Here is a 13,647-nt window from a genome sequence, read left to right on the forward strand (position 1 = left end):
AAAAAGATAAGAAAACGTACCTATTACTTTTCTGACAATTGTTCTGAATAACAATCTTTGAAAGAAGAAATATCACTATGAAGTCTGTTCTTCAATGTGAGAGATATAAATGCAATGTTTGAGAACAGTTGTACCCATGATAACCCCTTATACATTTCCTTGAGGCAGGGAGTGGTTAGATGAGACTACAGCTATCTAGTGGTTGTTAAGGTTTATTTTTGTATTTAGAATAGGTAACACTTTCTGATTAGGGTACATTAACTATGATTAATGAATGCAGTAATTAACATGACTGAATGATGATCGAAGTCATGAACAAACGGTTAATAATGATATGATAATTTATTAATGATTTACCAGTGCATTAAATAACAGTGTGTCATTTGTCACTGTGGACACAGGACATTAACTCATGTTGTTTTTTTTCAAGAATACAATTTGTAATTTGTTAATGTCGATAGAGGCCAAAAATTCATGTATCCAGTTGTTTGCATGAACAAGAAACCAGGCAAGTTTAGTTCAGCCGGCCCGCAACAGAAAGTGTTGCCATCTCAAGAATCAAACCCGGGTCGCCCATGTGAAATCTGTGTCGTTAACCACAACACCACAGAGCTGTAGATTTGATTGCTGCCAGTATAGCCTCTTGTCTCTATCCTGAACAAATCCTCTTTTGCCACTGTCTGTTTTAATAGTTAATTGGCCATTTGTGAATGACACTGATACAGTTAAACTGACTAACTTTTACCTCCACCACAAATAGCGTCTATGTATTGCGTTTGCCACTGGCCGTTTTAACAGCGTATTATCCAGCAATAAGCCTTACCAGTATCTACTAACTTACTGGAATAGTCATAAGAATTGAGCAATTGCTCGTGAGTCTGCCAAACATATTTTTTTCTTTCACGGCAAAACAACATCGTTTTTTCTTTCATTCGTGAATGGCATTTATACAGTACCTATCACCAAAGGTGACTTAACTAACCTTTTCATCAAGTGAAAAGACTAGAGAATCGTGGAATCTACCAGAACAAACGAATAAATGTCGTTGCTTTCAATAGATTCAAACTTAGGTCTTCTACTGTCCTTAACCACTACGGAATGCACCACCATCACGGCACTTTACACTCAACATGGGTTATCTGTCCAGTTCATAGTTATATAATTACAATGCTTTTCCAACCCTCTACATGCAATGTAACAGGCAAGTTATAAAACTGAATCAAAATGTACTGTAGTACTTGTGTACTTTACTGACCTGAAAACAGGATTAATGATGAGAAAGAAGAGTTACGAGAACACAGGTTTTTGGATCATATTCAGTCCCAATGCAACACGACCACGTCCCTCTGCCCCCTACTGGCCAACCATAGTAAGTGTCCATCAATACATAACTCCACGTGACCATACATTATGTTGTCACACCTATTTGAAGAAGCAAGTAGCCAGCCTACCTTATTAATAATGGTTACCTCACCTTATTAATAATGGTTACCGCACTGTTATCATATTAACAAATTTGAATATCTTATGAATAATATATATTACTTTGCCTATTGTTCAATATATATTACTTTGCCTATTGTTCATTCAAACAACTAGCTACATGAATGCATGTCCTACATCAACATTACAGAAATGAGAGTACAAACTGTGTTTTCCTGCAAAAAAGGACATGAGTTTGTGTCACCATGAGCAAATGACACTACACACTGTTAGTTAATGCATTTCTATATCATGAATAAAGTTCTAAATGGAGGGTGGTTAGAGAATTGTAACAATCTGACTGTTTTTATTCTATTGCATTTTTATTCATTTATATTCTTTGTAAGGCACTTTGAATTGCTTCTATGTATGAATTGTGAAATATAAATAAACTTGCTCGCTAAAGAACTGGTTTTTTTCTAAATATAATAAAAATTCCAATCTAAAATGTTACGTATGTTGATATACCATGACAAATAAAACCAGAAAAGGAACCAGACATGCCTAGTTCAGCCAGCCATTAAACACGATAATCGTTGTTGCCCTCAAACCCAGGACTCCCACATGAGAGGTTGTGTCTTTATCCACTACACCACAGTGCTACACTTTCTCTGGCTGTCGGTATAGCATCTTGACATCAAATAATTTTGTCACGCATTAACATCACACCAAGTTTGAATATTTTGCCACACACTATTAAGCATTGTGTTAAACTGACTAATGTTTTTTATTAAGTTCAATTGCACCACAAATACCATCTATAAAATGTATGGCTTTGCCATTAGCCGTTTTAACAGCTTATTAGCCAGTAATAGGCTTACTAGTATCTACTAACTTACAACGTGGTAACTACTGAGCAATTGCTAGAGAAAAAGCTATTTAATTTCATGGCACAAGTACATCTAGTCTGTACATTTTATGTTTAATGTCCATTCCAATATTGTTTGTCTTTACTGACTAGATTAACTAAATTGTCTTATAAATTTACATTTATAAAGATGGCTTTTGTTGTGATGAAGACAATTTTTGAGCATAATATCCTGTTGCTAGAATAACGCTAATGAAGCCTTGTTTGGCCATAACTAGTCTGACCTACTGGTTTAAGTTAGCTTGAGCCAGAAGCTGAGTTGATCAATCATTATGTCACGATCAGGAGGTATAAAGACACAAACGCAGAGGTCTCAGAAGGAAAAGTTGATTTTAATAGACTCACACTCACCTTTTTGTGAAAACAAAAGGCTACAAAAAAGGCAAAACAGGCAACAGTGACCAGGGCACAGTGAAGAAACACTGGTGTAAACAATAAGGACAAAGACAGGCAGCATTCAAGAACAAAGGACAAAAACCAAACACAACAGGCCACTGTAAATTCACAAAACCCAGAGCCAAACCAAACAGAACAGAACAGAACTTTACCTATTATCACATTCTGTCACTTTTTAAAATCCCTTTACCTCATCAATCTATACAAGGTGTCCTGCTCCTAATGAAGTTTGTCAGAACAATCCATACCTCTCTGTATTTCCCAATGTAGTTCTTAACAGCACACATACATCACACCCAGTGGAATAATTTCTAGTAGTTAACAAGAAGGAACAAATAATCAAAACACCACAGAACTTATCCAAAAGAGAATTTAGCTGAGAAGTTAGGATTTTGTGCTGCCTTCATGGCCGTCTGGCTTCAATAGGATGGTCCTGAAGGACTTACAGAGGAAGAAGTAGATGAGAGGGTCCAGGCAGAGGTTTATAGACGATATCCACAAAGTGATCTTTTTAGAGATCTCTAAGATGGTCTTTGTGCAACTAGATATTGGAGTTACCTGAAGCCTGGTGTATGGGATGCGTATAGCATGGTAGGGGACAAAGCAAACCAGGAAAACGGCCAGAACCAAAAACACCTGTACTTTGGTCTTATACATCCGCTTATCATTTCTACTTCCAGATTTCCTGTATGATTGAATGACCTTTCTTGCTATGCATATGTAGCAGAAACAAATAAGTACACAAAACATCCAAAATATTGCGTTATTGAGTTTTACCACAGCATTGTGAAATTTCCGCCCTGGCTGACTCTTCATTTCCATGCATGATCCTTTAGTATTGTTTGTGAGATCCTGGTTGGTCAGGACCATAGTTGGAATTACCTCACAGCTCAACAAAACCATCCAGAAGAAGGCAGACAGCATTTTGCCGAACACCAGATTCTGACCCAACAACCTTCCACAAGGCCTGACGATCTTGAAGAAGCGGTCCAGACTAATGAGGCCCAATAGAATAATGCTCATATACATACAGAGGTAGAAAATCACATCAGAGCAGCGACAGCAAAATACTTTCAGAGCCAGAGGAGCACCAGGCATTTCATTGGCTGCCTTAAAAGGGATGGTCAGGGTCATGAGAAGGTCAGCCGCCACAAGGTTCTTCAGATACACTATAAAGGTGGTCCTTGAGTGCAGGCGCATGCAGACCCAGATTGCAACCACATTCAGGATGAAAGCCAGGATAAACATCAGGAAGTAGAGTATTGGTAAAGCTGTATCTATAGAGTTGTCTTTAAAGCCACAGTCCATTGGAGGAGAAGTTGTTGCCATTTTCCAGTGTTGATGAATCTGTAAATAAAGTTAGCATATTTTTTAAACATAATTAAGAAAAATTATTTGCAAGATAAAAGAGCAATCCATAAGTTATAGACAGTCAACACAAAATGGTTTTTGGATAGTGATACATTTTTGTTCTTTTTGCTGTATATTCCAGTACTTTTGAAATCATGTATAGAGTATGGGGGACTGTCACTGTAACTTGATTCTTTTTTTCTTCCTGTATCGGAATTTTTTTGTTAATTATGAAAAAAACAATTATTTATGTTTAGTAATTGGTTTAGGACAAGGTATTTAGGAAAAAACTAAGATATTAAAAACAATGACTAAATATCAACCTGCAGTAGAGTATGCGGGTTAAAAACAAAAGTTTTTTTGGCATTTGATAGTTACTGGTGAAATGGAGAGATTTTTTTGCTGAAAGAACATTGGGCCAGATTCACAACCCTGAGGCAGCAGTCCTGGAGTAAGTGGATCAGAGGCATAGGCGCCGATTTATGTTTTCCTCCGTGGGTGCTCATAGGCGCACGGCATTTATATATATATATATATATATATTTATATATATATATATTTATATATATATATATTTATATATATATATACACACACCTATATATACCTATATATACACACCTATATATACCTATAAATACACCTATCATAAGTTATCCATGAGAATGTTTCTTTCCAACTAGCCTGATATTTCCTTCCCTTATGTCGTCGTCCATCTTCACTGCAACTCCTAGCCTCGCTGCTCCTAGCTTCGCTGCTCCTAGTCTCGCTGCTTCTAGCTTCGCTGCTCCTAGTCTCGCTGCTTCTAGCCTCGCTGTTATGTGCTTCTGACAGGGCACTTGTGGTGGATGTCAATACACTCACATAATTATTAATAGGTTTTGTTTTTTTAATAACAAATCTGTCCATTTTAGTTTGATTACAGTACGGATTGATTACAGAAAGCAGTACGCACATACATGAACGTCGCACGGCACTGTATAGTGGGGGATGGGGTCACTAAAAAAAGAAGCGTTTTCATCTGAGAAACGCTGTGATTGGTGGATAGGGAGCACCCGGAGCAGGCGACTGGTTATGTCGCTGTCACTAACATCGACATAACCAATCACCGTGTGACAGACGCTTTACATATCACCAACGGCAAGTTTAATTTTAAATGAATGTAGCCTACTGGCGGTCTGGCACACGTGGGTGCTCATGCTCGGTATTTTCGTGGGTGCTCGCTATTTTCCGTGGGTGCTCGAGCTCCGGAGCACCCACGGTATCGGCGCCTATGATCAGAGGGTCCCAGGCCTGCATCTGAAAAACCTCTGAATACTGTGTACTGCTCCTAAGGGAAAAAGTGTTCGGCTCTTGCAGTGGCGGGAAATGTTATCCTGTGCACAGGAAGTGATGCGTTTGACGTGTCAAACATAGAGCTGAGGCTGGACAAAATAAGGAAGTGGCTACTCTTATTTGGTGTATGAAATTTTATTGAAAAAAATGGGAGAAGTTCGGAATGTGATGGTACCTAAGAAAATACGGTTTGGATCAAAAGAAAGCAAATCTGGTAAAAGAGAGGCAGATAGACGCGGTTCGGGGAGAACATTGGTGCAGCTGCTTATCCAGGATGGATGGAACTCATTGAGCAAAATGCATTAAACTTAAACGCAGATGTGGCAATTCTTCTGTTAATTAAGTAAGTGAAGTTAGTTAAAACGCTAGCTATCTAGCTAACCTCACACTGTTGTTAGTAATTGCCCTATTGGTGTTAATGTTGTAGCTATACAGACAGAGCAGACATGGCTATAGTTACTGACTGTACATCTATCCAGCAAACATTTTCGCAGGTTTTGCTACTACTACCAGCTTCTAAAAACGTCAGCTTGCCAACAAGGACAATGTTAGCTGCCTAGAATAACCTCATACTGATGCTAGTAATTGGCTATAACTAATTACCACGCAAAAAACGATTGGCAAATTTGGTTAACTAACTTACTTTGTGGATAAAGAGGAGAGCTGCTGTCTGTACATGATGTTTGCTTTGTTTACTAACCAGCTAGTAGTTCTGTAGTCGGAAAACATTACCAGGGAGAGTTTAGACTAGTAGCTGGCTTTTCTCTCGTTTCCTATGTATGCTACATCAGATACATTTCGGCAGCTAGCCGCCTGGAGCCGTCTGTAAAATACAAAAAAATATTTTTGAGAATTTTAGAAGAAAATGCAACTAATGTGCAATCCAACTAATGTGTCTTAATAATACATAACTATTGATGTAATGTAAATGTATCGCACTTATGGACAACTAAATATATATTCAAACTTTAAAGCTGAAGGACGTACGCTGCAAAAAATGTATGACTTATCAAATATATTTATTTTATTTTCTGGTTAAAAACCATACCATCCTGAAAATATTTTTCTTAACGAGCTAGATTATACCACTTCATTTTCCCAGAAATATTGTCTGTTCGTACTGTTTTCTTTGTTTACTAGCACAGCTAGTACTGTAATCGGAAAACATTACCAGGGCGAGCTCAGACTAGTAGCTCGCTATTCTCACTGTTCTGTATGTATGCTAGATCAGATACATTGCAACGCCTGTAGCCGTCTGTGCATGCTGTTTGCTTTTTTTACTAGCCCAGCTAGTAGTACTGTAATCGGAAAACAATACCAAGGCGAGTTTGGACTAGTAGCTGGCTATTGTCATGTTTCCTATGTATGCTACATCAGATACAGTTTGTTTGCTTTCACATCTCTAGCTCTGTCATCAAAGTGAAGGAGTGCAGTACCGCAGCGTTTAACTTACGTTTATTAAGTCGGGAACGTTGATGTAGCATAACTTTATATACATCGTTAGCGACATGGCTTTATGTGGCCTGGCTGTTCATTGTTTATCACATACAAAAGCTGGCAAGCAACTGATACTAGCACCCTGAAACCTACAGTATTTAATGTTATGTAGGTAGCTAATATTCGCTAAATCTCTTTGTGTAAAGGGGGAAGAGATTTCTGAAGAGTTTTGATACAGAGGCAGATTACAAACATTTGGTAGCTAGCGTCACTTACACTTAGCTTATCCTCTGGACTAATGAGGAGAGAGACCTTCTGGCTTGTGTTGTTATCAGTACACAGTTCAAAAGCCAGCATCCGTAATGTTATGGGGGTGCATTAATGCACATGGCATGGGTGACTTTGATACCGTATCGCTCGACACATTTACTAAATTTGTAATGAGTTCTAAACCCACAAACTCTCAGCTAGACCCGATTCCAACAAAATTACTTAAGGAGCTATTTCCTGTGCTAGGTCAGCCAATGCTGAACATAATAAATTGCTCCCTTTCCTCCGGATGTGTACCAAACTCACTAAAAATAGGAAATAAAAAAAATCTAATCTGGATCCTGACATATTAAACAATTATAGGCCAATATCGGACCTCCCATCCTCTCAAAAATCTTAGAAAAATGTGTTTCCCAACAACTGAATGCCTTCCTAAATACAAATAACATTTATGAAATACTCCAGTCCAGTTTCAGATCCCATCATAGTACTGAGACTGCACTCGTGAAGGTAACAAATGACCTTCTAATGGCCTCGGACAAAGGTTCCGCATCCGTCCTGTTGCTTCTTGATCTTAGTGCTGCTTTTGACACTATTGATCACTCCCTTTACTTAGAGAGACTGGAAACCCATATTGGGCAACGTGGACATGTTCTAGCCTGGTTTAAATCTTATTTATCGGAAAGATATCAGTTTGTTAGTGTGGATGGCATATCCTCTGACAAGTCAAAGGTATGCTTTGGTGTTCCTCAAGGCTCGGTTCTGGGCCCATTATTGTTCTCACTATATATGCTCCCTCTGGGCGATGTAATCCGAAATCACAATGTAAACGTTCACTGTTACGCTGATGACACACAGTTATATATTTCAATGAAGCATGGAGAAGCCCCTAAATTAGCTACTTTGGAAGCATGCGTTTCAGATATTAGGAAGTGGATGACAGAGAATTTCTTGCTCTTAAACTCAAGGAAAACATAAATGCTCGTTTTAGGACCCAAGAAACAAAGAGCGTTGTTAGCAAATCTCACTGTGAACCTCGACGGCTGCATGGTCGTATCCCAAAAAACTGTAAAAAACCTTGGCGTTACCCTTGACCCTGACCTCTCCTTTGAAGAACATATAAAATATGTCTCAAGAGTTGCTTATTTTCATCTTCAAAACATTGCAAAAATTAGAAACTTTCTATCAAAAACGAATGCAGAAAAATGTATCCATGCTTTCGTTACTTCAAGACTACATTACTGCAATGCTCTTCTCTCTGGTTATCCAGACAAATTAATAAATAAACTTCAATTAGTGCTACACGGCTGCTAGAATCCTAACTAGAACAAAAAAAATTTAACACATTACTCCTGTCCTAGCGTCCTTACACTGGCTGCCTGTTAGGGTTAGGGCTGATTTTAAGGTTTTACTCTTTACCTATAAATCAATACATGGACTTGCTCCTACTTACCTTGCTGAAATGATCCAGCCATACATACCTACACGTAACCTACGATCGCAAGATGCAGGTCTTTTAATTGTACCTAGAATTTCTAAACAAACAGCTGGCGGCAGGGTCTTTTCTCATAGAGCTCCACTACTGTGGAATGATCTGCCAATTAACCTTTTCACGCGTGAGTTTCAAATATTCCTTACCGACCCCCCAGCGTGAGTTTTTTTGCAAGTGACTTCAGTACTCTCTCCAGCATTTGAACTCACTCCAGCATTTGAACAGTCACCTTGCTAGGTAAGGAACACAACATGCATTGCATTGCAAGCTTCTCTCGTTGACTCGAATTCTAAGAGCTGCAAAAGTTGGTTGATTTATAACTGTAGCTAGCTAGAAAACGTCAGCTAACCGCTAGCAAACGTCAGCTACCCGCTAGCTAACAAATCGTGACCAGTAATTCAGTGCAGTGAAAATGAATAAACTATATAAAAAGCATACAATGGGTAACATAACTTCTAGAAGGTTTTTACAATGGTTTTGATCGGTAATAGTCGCTAATATAATTTGTTGGCTGTCTGTTGGTACGTAAGTAACACTTTGAATGCTCTTTCAGGGGGGTTGCAGTTGGTGAGTGTCCCTTTGGTTGATGCCTGGCAATGTGGGTGGATTGATTTCCTGCCTGTTGGGCCCTGTCCGGGGCCTCCCCCGGGTAGGGCCACAGTGTCGCTGCTTTATTATTGTACTGGGGGATATGAGGAATGCACTTTCTAACTTTTCTCAGTCTCCTCCAGTTTTAAATTTTAAGAGGAGATGAGGTCCTGGTCCACACCTGCGGAGTACCTGGTTTGGGGGGCCCGTTGCTGTCCCTGTCCTTGTCCACTTGGTCATACTTTTGACCTAGTCTAGAATCATATAGACTCTGGATTTAGCCCAGAGAAATGTATTTATTATTCCAATTGGACTCTTAATATCTCACCCGGCACAGCCAGAAGATGACTGGTCACCCCTCTGAGCCTGGGTCCTCTCTAGGTTTCTTCCTAAAATTCAGCCTTCTTAGGGAGTTTTTCCTAGCCACTGAAATGCAACACTACTGTTGTTTGCTCCTTGGGGTTTAAGGCCGGGTTTCTCTGTAAAGCACTTTGTGACAACTGCTGTTGTAAAAAGGGCTTTATAAATAAATTTGATTGATTGATTGACTTGCACATCTGTGAAGGCACCATTGATGCTGAACAATATATATAGGTTTTGGAGCAACATATGCTGCCATCCAGATTGTCTTTCTCAGCAAGACAATGCTAAACCACATTCTGCACGTATTACAACAGCATGGCTCTGTAATAGAAGAGTCTGTGCGCTGTACTGGTCTGCCTGAAAATATTTATTATGAAATGAATAACATGACAAAGGAAACCCTGAACTGTTGAGCAGCTGCAATCCTATATCAAGCAAGAATGGGAAAACGTTTCACTTTCAAAACTACAGCAATCGGTCTCCTCAGTTGCCAAATAATTACAGAGTATTGTTAAAAGAAGAGGTGATGCAAAACAGTGGTAAACATGTTTCCACTTTTTTTTTAAATGTGTTGGTGGCATCAAATTCAAATTGGGTATGTAGTTTTCCAGAAACAATACAATTTCTCAGTTTAACATTTGATATGTTGTCTTTGCATTATTTTCAAATGAATATAGGGATAAATTATTTGCATATCATTGTATTCTGATTTTACGCTGGGGATGGGGTTGTAAATAAAGAAAGGAAAAAAGATAAGAAAACATACCTGTTAATTTGGTGACAGTTGTTCTGAATAACAATCTTTGAATGGAAAAATATCACAATGAAGTCTGTTCTTCAATGTAAAGAGATATAACTGCAATGTATAAGATCAGTTTTACCCATGACACATAACCCTTTATACATTTCCGTGAAACATGGAAGTGGTTAGATGAGACTTTGCAGGGGTGTTGAGGTTTATTTTATATTTAGAATATCTACCACATTCTTAATTCACTTTCTACGGTGGCCCACTGGTGCACAACACAACAACATTAGCAATGCACACGAAAGTTGAAAACACAACAACATTAACAAAAATGAAACATTTATAAAAACGCTGCATTTCAGTAAACAATCAACTACCCACAACTTTAAGTGACAACACAACAACATTGGGTCACACCACAACAGCATCAGCCCAGAACACAACAGAATTAGCCCAAAACACAGCAACATTTGCAGAAATGCTGCATTTCTAGTTGCTCACAACAGAAGTGCTCCAGACCAGTGCCAAGTGGAATTAGTTGGGTTTCCAACAAATAATATACATTTCACTTCATACCGGGGGACTGACTTTGGGCGCTGTTATGTTATTGTTTTCATTATTAGCTAGCTATCGTGAACACTTATCAGACTGTTTTCTTATTGGCAATGAGAATTTACATCTGTGCCCCACAAAGGAGGTAATGTAGTAATGATCAATCAATGAAGAGGTCAGAAAAAGGAAGTTGGTGACAGTACATCATGACATTAACATGTCACAAAGATGTGCAGTGCACATTTCATTGCCAGTGACATCGCTGAGAGCAAAGTTGGAGGACGGTGGTACCTAAAAATGTGTGGTTCCTAATGTCTTCGTATGGAATAGTTATATTCAAAACAGACCTGGTGTTTGGGAAAGGCGACTGAAACCCCCTGCCCCTACAGAGGAAGACGAACGAGGCGAGAAATGTTCGCTACAAAGATGGAGTGTGCAGATTCTGATCCAATCTAGACGCATGATCACTGTACAGGCTCTGATCCCACAGCCCTGGACAGGGCCTTAATAATGGTGAACCAGGAGCAAGCATGGGAAATCCAAGCGCTTTCAACAATGCTGGAAAACCTGACAACACAACACCACTTTCGTGTACAATGGTTTACTGGGATCTGACGAAGACATGATTTTACACAAGGTACAGTAATTGTTTACGATACAGCAATCCCAAAGTCCTCCTGTATCTCCTACTGTTATTCTTACCAAAATCCTACCAAAAGTAAGCCTATTAAATGAATATTCTCTTAGTATTAGTTATGCACTGCAGTGTTGAAACTGTTTAAAAAAACTGAATTGCAGTAAAACACGAAATTAATAATAAATATCTGAAAGAACCAGGACGTTAAGACTAATACAGGCTCCACCATTAGTTAGGTCAAGTCTAGTGCTTCTTGATACCTATAGAAGATGGGCAATCATAGTAATGAGTGAAGTTCAGTAAGCAGACAGCTCCATGTCATCCGAAGCTATTTGGGCTTCCTTAAAGTAAATACTCCCGGTCTGTTTCCTTCTGTAGATTTGCAACACCTGAGTTTGATGATTATCCAGACCCAAAGGCTGTGATTAACTGCACTGAACTCTGCTGCCAGACACCATCTTCCCTACTCCTGCAGAGTGAGGTGTTTTCTTCAAGTTGCACTGTACCTTCAAAGGCATGTTGGGAATGTCACCACATGGAGCTACCACTTTTGGGTCCTCTTTGTATGCTGGTTCTGTGGGTGACAAGGAGATTGTTAGGCAGCCAGGAATTATTTCCTTACTTATCCCTGATCATGGCCTTTATGGTGGATGATGTCTACCTCGTGGATGATCTGGTTCCATGCAAGATCTGACAGCCAGCTTTTCTGCAGAGGTGCCACAGATTCAGAGAGTAAAGGAGCAGAAGCTGTTTGACACAGTCATCCCTCTGACCGTCTCAGGCAGCATCAACCAACTATTTGCGTTGTCATGCTTGCTGGTGAACAATCAAAATTTACTTTTGGTCAGAGCATGGGTCAAGCTGGGGTAAATGTACATTTGTTTTTGTTCACTCTTATTTGGAGTAATCGTTAGGGAGATGCTTTGGTGATCCTTGAATTATTTTTTAAAGATAACGAATTGCATGTTTAAGTAATAGCTACATATAATTAAATGTTTATTGAATATTACCTGATTTTGTGCCTACCAATAGATTGTAGGGTACATCACAAATGTCAAAATATTTGTAAAATATAGTTGTGGATGAAATGTCAATTAACTTCATATCAGTTGTTTGTGTAGATCTTGGCCTTAATAAGGAAATTAGTTTTAGTAAACACAAAACAAAATGAAAGATTCAACAGCATGTCTATGTAATACAGAAGATATACATTTATTAAGAAATATGAACTGTTATTTGTTGAAATTATATACATTAAAATACATTCTTCATACAATTAGTTTTTTCTTCATGGGAACTCTAATATTTGTTTGGAAAACTGAGTTTCTACAGGTGCTAAAATGTAACAACATAGCGCAAGCGATATTATCGCTGTACTGGTTTGTAATATGTGGAAGTGGGTATGAAACATTCAGTCATGGAATATGCTAAAGGCCTATTTAAAATAATCCCAATGCAAGTTTTTTAATTTTTTAATTATAATTTAATTATAATCTCACGTTGAGTGACTTCACTTGATTTTTCGACCAGAGGTAAAACACCAAAACACTCCCTTGCACTGCCCCTAGTGGCCCTTGTTTGGAAAACTGAGTTTCTACAGGTGCTAAAATGTAACAACTTCAAACAATACTAATTCTTAATATTAAATTGTAACAACTGAACTGGTACCCAAGCAGGGGGATACATTCAGTTGCGAGGCAAGTAGCGGTAAATAGTAGTGGTCAACCTTCTCTTTTATAGTGTTTGAAACGTGAAGATCTTTATACATCCTCTCAACTAGAATATCCACCTGAGCACGGATGACAAAGTCACAACAGCTACAACCTGTTAGAAGGATGTGACCTGGCCCCTGCCAGTAGTAGGCATGATGTCTTCATCTTCAGCTCTCCATTCTGTATCTTCAGGTAAGGGCAGTCCACATAACGTTGTACACTTGACCCCTTTAGCCTCCAAGACTCCAAAGTGGGAGCTCACACTTGTGTCAGATCTGGAGGTGATCCTAACCATGGGGCATCTGGGTGGACTACAAAGCCACATGGGAAGAAGTTTTTCAATGTACAGCCCCCTTTTCATCTCTATGGTCTGCATACCAGATCCGTTGGTGGTCAGTGGATGTCTCCCCTGGTACA

At 38.9% G+C, this 13,647-nt stretch overlaps 1 protein-coding gene across 1 annotated transcript; it reads right to left on the minus strand.

Moving 5' to 3' along the window:
- Window positions 1–2,663: 2,663 nt before the first annotated feature.
- LOC109615451 (P2Y purinoceptor 14-like) lies at window positions 2,664–12,640 on the minus strand. The gene is made up of 4 exons (XM_020044748.3): window positions 12,529–12,640; window positions 12,180–12,334; window positions 12,025–12,092; window positions 2,664–4,093 (listed from the first exon to the last, which is right to left on the minus strand). The coding sequence occupies exons 2-4, from the start codon at window positions 12,199–12,201 to the stop codon at window positions 3,131–3,133; spliced, it is 1,053 nt and encodes a 350-aa protein (XP_019900307.1). The 5' UTR covers window positions 12,202–12,334; window positions 12,529–12,640; the 3' UTR covers window positions 2,664–3,130.
- Between the last annotated feature and the right edge of the window lie 1,007 nt (window positions 12,641–13,647).

This window comes from Esox lucius, chromosome 1, assembly GCF_011004845.1.
Source record: "Esox lucius isolate fEsoLuc1 chromosome 1, fEsoLuc1.pri, whole genome shotgun sequence".
In the NCBI taxonomy this organism is placed as follows: Eukaryota; Metazoa; Chordata; class Actinopteri; order Esociformes; family Esocidae; genus Esox; species Esox lucius.

Excerpts from the sequence above, each read along its gene's own strand:
- LOC109615451 (XM_020044748.3), bottom strand. The coding sequence starts at position 12,201 with ATGGAACCAGATCATCCACGAG. Across the intron at positions 12,093-12,179 it reads GGAACCAGATCATCCACGAG|AACCAGCATACAAAGAGGAC; the intron begins GTAGACATCATC and ends TGTCACCCACAG. Across the intron at positions 4,094-12,024 it reads TTCCCAACATGCCTTTGAAG|ATTCATCAACACTGGAAAAT; the intron begins GTACAGTGCAAC and ends CTTTATTTACAG.